Genomic DNA, 12855 nt, shown 5'->3' with positions numbered 1-12855 from the left:
ATATATATATATATATATATTTAGTTTATTTTATACGTAGAAACTCACACTCTGAAAACTGCATGTATTTTGGCCTTTGAATGTGCTGATGTTCCCAAGTTAATGAACATCTGTTTGCCTCAAAACAGTAGAGACAGCCATTTTGCTATCTAAATTGTTTATACATGATAATACAGCTTACCAATTCACTAGAAATAAATAAATCCTGTAAGTATTGGTTTAGTCCACAAAATGTCTGCCTCCACTGTGTGTAGCAGGCAAGGTGCAATTATGGACCATCTGCTTTCGGGTTTGTTTGCTTTCTTGTTTTTTTTTAAAAAACAAAAAACAAAATGACCACAGTAAATGTACTCCTTTTCAGAAAGATTTATTTCATAAATGTATCATAAAAAGAAAAAAACAATTTGTAAGCACTCTGTTAAAAAGCTATTGCTAAATATCCTTATGTATAAGTATTCCATACAAGAATTGGTTTTTTTAACCATCGTCACATTTGTAGTTTTTTTTACCTCTAGCACAAAGAGGAGCTTCTGACCTTTGAGATCTGAACTGACGGTCGCTGACCTGAACTCATAACAATTCATTAGACTTTAAATCTTAAACTTTATAATTGGACTTTAAAGTGTACCCATTGCCTGTGCAGTGGGCAGGCAGCTATTCTGTGCTCTGGAACCAATGGCTACCCCTAGTGTGTGTAGGTGATGGTACACTTGATACACAAGATTTACTTTGAATAAATTACTTATGTAAATCCTATTCTTGTGCATAAATACTTAATTATATACAAAGGGATGATGTCCAAACATGGTATAACCCGTACACTACATGGAGTAACGTACCCTCTTTATCACTTCCCTTTTCCTACACACAGTGGCAGAAACCCTTTTCTGAACTGAACCAATGAGAAAGTTACCTAACAATGCACTAGGAATATTGGATCAGCCCTTATAATGGTTGCTGCCACTATGTGTAAGCAATGGGTAGACTTCCAACAGCTAAAACATCACCCTGAGTGTTCTCAAACATATACACACACACACCACAATGCACAACCCCACAAGAAACAAGTGTCATCTTTCTAATTACGTGTTCTTTCCAATATTTGCACCTACACAAAATAAGATTTTTAGCTATCTGCCTAGTGCAAATCTATAAAATATTTCCAAGAAATCCCTTTTTACAAAGAGTCAAAACAGCAAATTTACTTTTGTAGAAACAGGTCATTGATACCACTTTCACACTGCCACCCTGGCAATAATGTAACTGGCCTGATGAAAGCTAGTATGTTATTGGTTGCTATGAATTCCAGCATATGATTTTTTTAGTTGTGGTGTTAGCTAAGCTTTATGGAATGTAATGCCATTTAATCTGCTGTATGTGTTTGGTTTAGGGAATATTGTTATAGGACATCTACATAAATGTGTTTGATTTAACTGGACTATATTTAGAAGGTAAATTTAAATGATCTAATATGTTATCCTGCCTGTTGTTTTTTTTAAAAAGACTAAGTATAACACATATAGTTGCCCTTCCCATCCATATGCAGTCTGTAAGTAGGTTACTCGCTGGGCAATATTTTATCACCCTGTATGGTAAAAGACCTGATGCTAATATTAACCTTTGAAAAAAAAAAAAAAGAAAAAATATACACAAACACACACCCAGTGTGCACTCCTCTGCACCCACAAAAGGGAGCCTGTCTATGCCACCAAGCAGCCTTGACCAACCTGTGGCAGTCCTGTGACTTCATAAAAGCCACGGGTTGCCTCATCTTGCAATTTAGTGGGTTTTTTTATGCAAACTGGTTACATATAGTCCAAAAATTCTGGAGGTTATTGGTCTTTAAATTCCCATCAAAAGCTAGCTAGGAATACAAGATATTGTCATGAAATCAAGACTAATAAATATGTATCGGTTACCAGTTGTCAGCTAGTGAACATAAGACTTCTCAAATTTATCTGTTGATTCAATTTAATGTAGTATTTCAACGATAAAAGTAAACCACAAAATAGGTCCTTGATACTTATTCCCATAAATGCTGCAGTTTAACAAAATGTCATAATTTAAATATTTGTGGTTTGCTGCTATGAGCTATGTCATACTTTCACATTTTGTACACAAAAAGCCAAAAATTTTTGTCAGGTACAAATATCCCAGTGACAAGATAATAATCATTGAGGGCTCATTTTCCAAAGTTGCATTTAGGTACATTTTCACTTAACCACAGCAACAAATCAGCAACTCAGTTTTATCTGTATCCTGCAAGCTATACAATGAAAGGGAGTATGTAATTGGTTGCTGTGGTTTAGTGTACATAAATGCCATATTGGTAAATGAGCTTGAATATCTTTTGATGCCATTCTTTCAATGTGCAGAAATGAAATCACCACAAAGCCATCATAACCTTACAGTGGGCAGCCATTTTAGTCACACGCAAACTGCATTTGAGGTAGCTTATCAATTGTAAGTTGTTGTGTGTACAAGGGAATACCTGTTGTAATTTTCAGTTCCATCAAGTATTTCATTGTGTTTGTCCCACTTCATAAGTGATAGACAACCTAAGCAGTTGAACAAATGGTTTTCTCTGAAAAGTTACTTGGCAAGATTACAATTATGCACATTAAAAATCATTGCTCAACTCTATACAATCCTACAACATTTCAAGCTGAGTATACATCAGGATAGAGTTGAGAAAATCTGTCCCGTACTATAAAACTATCACCTACACAGAGTGGAGGAAGACATTTTGTGAGCTGAATCAATATTCATGAGAAAGTGTCCCATAAATTCACCAAGGCCCTGTAATATGATTGAAGCATGTGTCATACTTTATTAATGTCAGTTGGTCTCAATGCATTGATAGGCTGCCCACAAAATTGCTGCCTCTGTAGTGTGTAAATGACTGAAAACGTTTAATGTGAAATTTACGGTAAAAAGTAGTCTCTTATTTACCTCAGTGCAGAAGTGTTTATTGGCAGGCGATTGTCGAGTCTCAATTTAAATAAAAAAAAGTTAACTTGAGAATAGGACAGCATTTTTCCCCCCACTAATATATATATATATATATATATATCTATCTATATCACACACACACTTTAGTGATAACTTTTTGAGTGATTAACATTCAGAGACTAAGCATAGGTAACTCACTACATCACATTCAAAAAGTCAGGTGTTCATTCACTGTCTTGAACCATTCCTTGTCTCTCTGCTACCTGCCTTGCACCTTAAACTGACTGAACTAGCGCTGTGCAAGTTATCAGTGTTTGGTGACAACCATCTCTGCTTTTAAGAAGCCCTTTCATGTAAAAATGCCAAAAGGTCACTTAAAAAGATTGTTGTTGTTACAAAATACATTTTAAAAAAAATATGTAAAATTGTGCTACCGATTTGCCAAGGTATAGAAGACTGCATTAACTGCTATGTTAGGAGGCGGCACTACGGTTTTTATACAACTGAATTCTTACAAGCCTGTATGGACTTTTAATTGAGGTAAGGGATGATAAAAAAAATAAAAACTTTTGCCAGTATAAGGCATGAATAGGACTACCCGATCTTTTCAATGACAGTCCAAAGTTTGTGCCTTTCAAAATATAATAAGATCTAGTTGTTGCGGAGTCTTTGACTCCTGGCCTTGTAGACCTCAATAAGCAGATCTTTGACATACTGGATCTCTCTTTCAATTGAATCAGACTTTTCCTTCAGCTCCCTGTTGCGGACTTCCAGGATTTGACATTCATCATCCAGTGCGTCATATTCTGCGCGTTTCCGCTGGCGATAGCGTAGAGCCGCTGTCTTGTTCTGGTCTCTCTTCTTCTGCTTGCGGTCACCTTTTGGTTGGCTTAAGCCAGAGCAGCTGGGGGCTGAAGTGGAAGGTCGGTCATACGGGGTAGGCCTGTTCAGTTGTTTTGATTGTGCTGACGGGTCAGTGGTGTCATTGATCACCATAAAATCCTGCTGGTCTTCACTAGAGAAATCACTTGGAACATCAGTGTACAGATTCATAAGCTCGAGGCAGCCAGAATCTAGTGTATCCAGTGCCACGGGTGCAGGAGCTGGTGTGTCTGCAATGTAGGCCTGGAATTCTACAGCTCTACTACTGAGCTGCTGGTCAGGTGTTGGAAAGTGGAAGTGAACTTCGTGAGAAGGAGGGGTGCAGGGGGCCACTTGATCAGGGGGCACTGGAAGCCCAGGGGAGAGGGTCTCCTCCAGAAAGTAATCTTCCATTTGCTCCAGCTCCTTTTTCAGAAGTGTGGCCATGATTTCCAGGTCCGGGGCTGGAGGACCTGGCATGGATGGATCCGCCACCGCTGGCAGAAAACATGAAAAGTCCACCCTTTCTGTCATCCAGTCTGTGAATCCATCCCCTGGACAAGAAACAAAAGAACCAAGACTAAAGTTATAGATTAATATAGAATCAATAATTTAGCATCATAGTTATGCAGTTAAGGAAATAGCTGTGAGACTGAAACCAACAGATTGTAATGGGCTAAAAGAAATCTAATTAATCCTCTATAGCATTTAAAATCTCCACCTTTTATCAAAACATCATCCAATACTGCTCAATACACAGCTGATATTGTCCTGAACATGTCAGTTAAAGATTCAATCTGGGGAGATTTTCTCCATACAATGCACCTATTCTGAAATACTGACCATCAGGGCTTTTATCTTAATCTGCAATTCTCAGTACCTGTTCTAATTCTGTAAGTATAAACCCCTGCGCAGTCCAACTGATCTTCTTCTGTGCCCTGTGTAACGCTACAGTATCTTTTCCTACTCTATGGGGGGGAATTAAATTCGTCGCAAAGTGCCATCAGTCATCACCTCAATGTCCAGCTGCGTACATTGCTGGCCAATATAATTTAAGCTTGCAGAGACATCTACTAAGGAGAGTAAGTTTTCATTGTGTTGTGCGATGGAGGTGTTTTAGTGTACACTTTGTAAATGAGGTCCACAGTATTACATTTACCTGCTAGGCATCCTCCTTCAGCCCCATGCATATTCACCCCGTCCTCCATGAGCACTGGTAGATGTTCATAGTGATTTCCATGAGCAGGGATCTTCAGGAGATCTGCCCGCCAGTGCAGAGTGCTAACTGGCAACATCGACATCTCCAGGTCCAGATTTAAGGCTGCCAGGAGAGACATTTCCACCACGATTATTTGGTTTCAGCCCAGAGAACTGTTCAGAAGCACGATTCCAGCTGGATTTGGCAGCGGAAGGCGCATAGGGGGTAAAAGACCTGCAATGGACAGATCAGAGGAGTTATCTTGTTCTCATTTGTATGGTCCAATTTATACTACAGCATTCTATTCAAATTGGCAGTGAAATAGAACAAAACAAATATTAATAATTATGTTGACAAAATCTTAGAACTCTAGAGGCCAATATTTTTGACATTTGCACAAGAACAGACAAGTGTTTTTTGTAATGTGAGTGTGTGGACTGTTTTTTTTCTGCAATGGGATTAAAATGCCCTCTTTCCTACCAGAAAGGAGCATTCAAAAGCAACTAACTGTATGATGAAACACAAGTTCAACCACCCCTGGCTCAGGTAGGCATCATAGATTGCTGTGAATCTACAAGTCCCATCATGCCCTGCAGATTCCAGTAAACTGGAGAGCACAGCCATATACTACAAGTCATTTATATAGTGTTTTTGTGCAGTGTCTTGAAATAATACTTAAAGCTGACTTTAGGAAAGGCTTTTAGTAATATTTTGTCACATGTCAGTATGGTTTGCCACATGACTGGACTGATTGATTACCTCATCTTTAATGGCTCTATGATCATTAGAAATGTACATTTCTGACTCCAACTCCACATACTATCCATGCAAAGCAACACAACTTTTACTTTATATTATTGTAGTTTATTAAAAACTGAATATGCAATATTGTGTTTTTTAGTCAGTCATGCAATACAAGGCCCCTCACCCAAAGGTGTCATGTTAAATGCCATTGACAGCAAGTGCTTGCAATGGGGCGGGTTGTTAATTGAGCAGTCATTGACCCTAATGTGTTCACTTATAGTGAAGGCATGCAAATAGAACAGAGAGCATCGGAAAACTGTGCCAGCCACAAAACAAATGCTCCCAACCACTAGTGAAAATGTGGGTATAGTGCAGTGGATCCCAAACTTTCTCAATTTGAGGCACCCCCAAGTGAAAATAATTACTAAGTTGCCCCTGCCTTACTTACCACCGGCCTTAGCCGTGGCACCCCAGTGAGACTGCAACGGCACCCAGTTTGGTAACCACTGGTATAGAGTTCATTACCATTAAAAGCATGCATGTCAGTGGTTAAGGGGTCCAAGTTCAGAGTACTCAACCCTCTGCTTGGCCTTCCCCAGCAGGTCTTGTTTTCAAGATGTCCCCAAAGAACTAATGGAAAATGATGGTCCCAATATTAGATTAATTCACCTGTCTTTAAATTTGACTTGTACATACCGATGTCAATATTGTGCTAACATTTTTAATGCCAGTACAAAACAGGAAAACATGTTTGAAAATGGAACCCATTATTTCCAGTGACTCCATACGACAACAGCATTGCATTTTCCCAAACAGTGATTCCTCCATTCACTTTTCTGTTTACCGCAACTAAACTCCCGAACGCATGTAAATCAGCAATAAAAGTGGTTTAACTGGTGTTTGCTTTGCATTAAAAGATGCAAGCACAAAAGCCAGTGGGACTGATGCAGTGTTGTTAGTAATATGAATGTAAATAAAGTACAAAAAACAAACAAACAAAAAAAACTAGCTGTCCAAATGATACGCCTCAGGCGTACATACATGTTTCTGTAGGTCTGTATGAGCCTAATTTGCGCAAGCACACCGTAACAGATTTTTTGTTGTTGTTGTTTGGTTTTTTTAAAACATAAATCACAGAGGTAGGCTGTTAGAAGAATGTTGATCTTTTATATTTCCCTTTAGGCTGTTACTAATGATTAATGATTCTTGACTACTATAGCAACCACAGTCAGGTGACACATGATTTAGTGTACAGAAATGCTTTGGATCTTCCCTCTGAGCATTTTCTGCACACAACATCCTCTCTCCTCTGACATCACATCACATGCTGGGAGTCTGTGTCTATGTGTCAGGCAGCCATTTTTGACACACAGAGAACTTTTGAAAGGGAGATGATTTGTAGGATAGCCAAGAAAAATATCAGATGCATGCTTAAAAAGGTACTTAGCTTGCTATTTAAAGAAAAAAAAAATCTATATGTGGTTGCTGCTCAGAGACACTGTTTTAGGTGACATCTGTATTTTTAGCTACTAGCAACAGGTTAAGTGATCTAAACACGGAATGTCATTTCCAGGAACATAGGTAGGAAAAATGATACAGCCAGATCTATGTTTAGCTGAACTAGTTATTAAATAACAGGATAAATGCCAACCTGTTTGCAGCATATTAGGCATTCAGCAATCCAGAGAAATGGTATAGTACACATATAGCAGACGGCTTAATAACATAAGTCTATTTTAAGCATGCAGGAGCCACCAACAGGCCGCCTCCAAATTCAATCACAAGTCGATTGCTGGCTCAGCTATTATCCCACTAGCTCTCATTCAGCCTGGATATTTTAAATTTAGCCTTAGTGTATGTGTGGCTCACATTTAATAGATATACAATATACACACCACTAAACAAACATGTCATCTTTTTGTAACTATATATGTGTTTTGTTTGTTTTTAACTTTTCACCCACAAATTTACTGTAAGTTCCTCACATCTGAAAACTCTCCTTGGGGACTTTTCTAGTGCATGAAAAACAAGCATAAATTAGATCCCATGGGGCTGAGCTGCTGCAGGAGGATCAACGAAAGCCACAACAATAAATTCAGGTATCATCACTAATCTTATGCAGCACAAGCCAGAACTCACACACATATATTCTTCAAGAAAATCTTATTTAATCTATTCTGAATCAGTGTATACAATGTTTAACAGATGTGGGAGTAACCACAGTGTAAATGGGTGTACCCAATTATTTTCAGAATTGGGTACCAAGATGAGGGTCTAGCCTTCAATGCCAACCAGGGCTTTCATCTTATAGACGTATGTAATAAAACATTTATTGGCTGCAATCGTATACAGAAAAATAGAAATCTTACATTATAACAGAGCGGTCCACTGAAAGCTGAGGTCCAATTCAGAGCTTTGCCTGGTATATATATTTTACAGCTATATTTTTAAAGAAAATACTGTTTGACCCAGGCAGGTAATCCTCAACTGTCACAAAATCGCTTAAGAGTATAGACCTGCCAATCATCAGTGGGATTCATTTGTTTAGTTGACTTTTAGGTTCTGCAGAATCTCCAGCTTTTGTGTTTGAGATACAGACGTCCATCGCCCTCCTAATTATGGCTTTGTGTATATTTTAATTACTCCAGCAGCCCAACCCTGCTACCCTGGAGATCTCAATGACTGGTATCAAATATACACAATGATAATCAGAATTTTCCAAATCATTAACAAGGGCACGCAAACAAGTGTCATAAACAGCAGTCTACAATACTGAAACATCAAGCCAAAAGTTAGCAGGGCATGCTGATACTTGTAGTTCCACACATCTGCTTCTGATCTATAGTTTCCTCAGTTGTATACCAATAGCACTTTTTAAACAAATTACAGTAATAAGTGAATAATCATTTAAAAATGAGCTACTCACTACTAGTTGCACATATTCAAATATCATGAAATGACTTCTATCTTATAAAATAGTATTGCAATGGTGACACTATAAGCAACCTGTTATTAGAATGGATTAACATCAGATATTTGTTAAAACAATATATATATAATGATATGGAATGCGTTTGTTTTCATAAAGGGCCAGCGATATATTGTTGTACTATAATAATGGGACATGCCCACTCTAGCAGTAAAATTCTCACAGCAACACATTTAATAAAAAAAAGTGGTATTAAATAAAAAAACAAAAAATAGTTCCTAGTTTCAGCAGGTATTACAGCGTTTACACCAATGGTATCCTTATTCCTCCATCCACAATTAACCTGCTTTTTGCAAGTTGAATGTGTGAATTGCATATTCTAGTGAAAGCAGGTTGAAATCTCATATCTGATTGCATTCCCGGTCTGAGCTCATTGCAGCTATCCTGTGATAAGTCACTTGACATTTGGGGAATTGTGAACTTTTTTTTTTTAAAGGGATTCAAAAATATCATCATCACCATTTATTTATATAGCGCCACTGATCCTGCAGCACTGTACAGAGAACTCACTCACATCACAAACAACTTTGTCAAAGGGAGACACTGTCTGTTTTATCTACCAGCTAATACCACAGAAGGGAAAACAGATCACTGTTCTGAAGTTTAATTTTAATGGATAAATAATATAGGCTTTCTGGACATTTGGTTCCATCACTGGACAACATTTTTCAAAGTCACTTTTGCTTCCAGAACGAGACACCTTGCGTGAATTTATTTTTTTTTAAACAAAATTAAAGCTCATATTTGCTTGCACACAATAGAGGTAAAAGCAAAATGAGTGTTACTTTTTACCGTAATAAAATGCGCAGACAAATTGAGTCTGCCCCTATGTGAGATACTGTATTGGTGGAGTATGGAGCACTACAATCCCCATCATGTCATGTTTGTTGAATTTGACTATAACAGGATTATTTTGCATTGTAAATACTACTTAATAGATACGTCATTATCTATTAATTAGAAAAACCTTCTCCAGGGACTTTCTATAGGTCAAGACAAACAACAGTAAATTAACCCACTGGGGGCTGAGCTCCTGCAGATGGTTTAGTTAGAAAGCAATACATACAAGTATCATTACTAAGGCTGGGGATACACACTACAACATTTTCAGACAAATATCAGGCTAATCACCCGATAAACAACTGTTTGACCCGATATTGCATTATTGTATACACTGCAAGATTGTTCCAAATCATATCGTATTGATTTTAAAACCAGACTGAAAATGTTGTACAACGATGGTACAATAAAATTCTGCATTGTGAATGCACTCGCGATCAGGATCTCCAGAGTCATGGGGGTATAGTTACTAAACTGTGGCTATGAAAAAGTGGAAATGTTGCCTATAGCAACCAATCAGATTCTAGTTATCATTTATTTAGTTAATTCTAATAAATGACAGCTACAATCTGATTGGTTGCTATAGGCAACATTTCCACTTTTTCAAACCCGCAGTTTAGTAAATATACTCCATAATCTTCTCAGTCAATGGTTATGACAGATGAAAAGCACAGATCTGAAGGTAAATCTTGTAAAACATGTATATTGTGCACACATGCATCGGCATGCTGATTGTGACTTTTTTTAAAAAAAATCAGTCATTGGTAAAATCATTATAGATAACACATCAGGAGACAATTTCTGTAGTGTGTAGCCTAAACCAGGGTAGCAAATGCTTAATCTAATCATTTAGACAGTAGTGTGATTTTGTAAATTGAACTATTCTGGGTTACAAATGCAGGCAAAGAAACTAATCTGGATCCCAAACTTTAACTTAATAAAGATACCTGTTAAAATTGTAAACCCATTATTGATATCAAAATCCTTTAATTATAGTTCGAATACGACATTTATATTTTAAACTGGGTTATGGCCAATTATCCCGATTTATTTGGCATTTTCCCAACCAAGCTCATCAAAACAAGAGACCCAATATTAGAGTTCATAAACATAGGCTTTAAAGAGTCTCTACTATGGCTCCAATGTATCTTAAGAAAACACAAACCGTACACAGTATGTATGAAACCTTTTAAAATGGAATAAAAGTTGAGGCGTTGCCCATAGCAGCCAACCAGATTCTAGCTATCAATTGCTAGACTGTACTAGATAAATGATAGCTAGAATCTGATTGGTTGCTATGGACAACATCTCCAGTTTTAACTCTTCACCTAAAACAGAGGTGTATTTACTATTAAATAAGGGACGGAGCATTTTTCTGTATAGCCCCTATCAAGCTGGAGGCCCAGCACAAATGCATTTTTGTTTTCTGCCCTACAGCGATCTTGTTGGCAGAGCATCAGGAGCTCTCCCATTTTATAGTGTACATTTATCTAAAAAAAATGCACAGCAATGGTTGATTTGTACAACTGTAATGCCACAAATGCTGCAGAACTTCTTAAGAAGCAGAGCTAACAATCGCCTGCTTGCCTACATAACAAATACAAGGTCTACTTCCCATGGGACTATGCAGCAGCTGTAAGGGTGATGGAGAAGAACACAACACCATAATGTCACTAATTATTACAATCTCACGGTCCTGGAGCACCTGCGCCACCTGGTACCTTGTACACAGATGTAAGCCAGTTATATTTGGACAAGGTAAAATTAAAAATAAATAAATCAGTATATCACAAGATCTCCAGCAAGTACAAGGCAATGTTGTTAGCTTATACTGTCAATATTATAGTTTCTGATTGTATCTTGAACCTGTGCAATGATTAAACATTTAAATAAACCTTTAGGGCTCATTCACCCACATGCACTGAGAAAGTGTAACAAATGCATGTAAAAGTAATGCGTATTTCATAATACTTTTTTTTTTATCTTACCAATACAATCTATTGTGCTGGTAGTGTGTTAACATAGTAGAAATAGATAATCCATAGTTGTAAATATACTGTAAAGCTTCAGAACATGATGGTGGGAAGGAGCCCATAAAAAACATTCACCCTATTTTAATGCAGTTTTCAGTTGAAGCTAAAATACCCATTAACAATTGATATATGAATAAGCACTTAATCTATTGTAAGCTAAGTAAGTAACTTTGTACATAAAAGCAACATGTTAAACTCAGAACATGTTTGTAGGAACTGATAAATGAATTGTACTTTAGCATACTGCAGGAAGGAACAACAAGGATTATTTAAGCCACAGCAACAATATTTATTTATTTATTATATACACAGCAACAATAGCTATTATGCAATTCATTAAAGGCTAATGTTTAATAAATACATATAGATATTATGCTGACCTTCCCATTACCGACAGGTGATCTCTAGCAAGTCTTTTGGTAGTACAAACCCGAATTATACATAACAAAATCAAAACTCCATGTAGAATTAAAAAAAAAAACAAGAATACATTTGCTTAGAAAACTGCGTAATGTTTGCCCTCCGCATACAATTAAAGCCTGTAGGGTAGGAACACAATCTAGCAGTGACAGAGTTAAATCAACAAGTTGGTACAACTATGATAGGGTTAAAGTATCCTAAAAAAAAGTAAAAAAATACTCACGTCATGTTTGCGGTTGTTTTTATTATTGCAGCACAAGTGCAAACGCACACTTGTTTTGTGGTGTTGCAAGTCTAGAAAGCCATGGTGAGCATACAGGGGAGCGGGATCCGATATGTAACTATTACTGTGTGCGCTGCTGTGTGATCTGCTTCTACAGGGCATAGGCAAAACCTGTATACTGTAATTCCAGATATCCCTCCGCCGACTTCACACCTATGCTCGTTGAGACCTGCTCCAGTGACCGTGTCGCAGCACTGTTAATAGCTGATTTCCTGGCATTCTGATCATAACAAGCGTCCGTGCATTCAGGGTTGTTTTTGTTCTTAGTTTGTAATGTACTTTTATTGTTAAATATTTTCTTTCTCGACCTGTTATCTAAGATTTCAAGGAACTATTTTCCACTCGGAGGGAGAGAGCGGTGACACGCATTGATTGCACCACAATTGCATCAGCCGGGCGGGAGGCGTGAAATCCCCAGGTCACGGAGTTTGTGAGAGCTTGCTGCTGATTGGCTGCTCTCGCAGTGACTCTGCCTGGCGTGTTTGGAGCCGGCTGACAGTCCTGTGAGCAGAGCAGGTCAGATGACGGGTGTAGA

The 12855-nt window shown here is 37.7% G+C and overlaps 1 protein-coding gene across 1 annotated transcript; it reads right to left on the bottom strand.

Moving 5' to 3' along the window:
* Window positions 1-351: 351 nt before the first annotated feature.
* Window positions 352-12450, bottom strand: ATF5 (activating transcription factor 5). Its single transcript, XM_075176500.1, has 3 exons — window positions 12261-12450; window positions 4973-5245; window positions 352-4367 (listed from the first exon to the last, which is right to left on the bottom strand). The coding sequence occupies exons 2-3, from the start codon at window positions 5148-5150 to the stop codon at window positions 3604-3606; spliced, it is 942 nt and encodes a 313-aa protein (XP_075032601.1). The 5' UTR covers window positions 5151-5245; window positions 12261-12450; the 3' UTR covers window positions 352-3603.
* Between the last annotated feature and the right edge of the window lie 405 nt (window positions 12451-12855).

This window comes from Mixophyes fleayi, chromosome 6, assembly GCF_038048845.1.
Source record: "Mixophyes fleayi isolate aMixFle1 chromosome 6, aMixFle1.hap1, whole genome shotgun sequence".
Lineage (NCBI taxonomy): Eukaryota > Metazoa > Chordata > Amphibia > Anura > Limnodynastidae > Mixophyes > Mixophyes fleayi.
Note: the sequence above shows the minus strand (reverse complement) of the source record. Positions and strands in the feature narration are given on the sequence as shown.

Coding starts and splice junctions, on each gene's coding strand:
- ATF5 (XM_075176500.1), bottom strand. CDS start 5,150: ATGTCTCTCCTGGCAGCCTTAAATCTGGACCTGGAGATGTCGATGTTG. Junction 4,368..4,972: donor TGAAGGAGGATGCCTAGCAG/GTAAATGTAATA, acceptor TTTCTTGTCCAG/GGGATGGATTCACAGACTGG.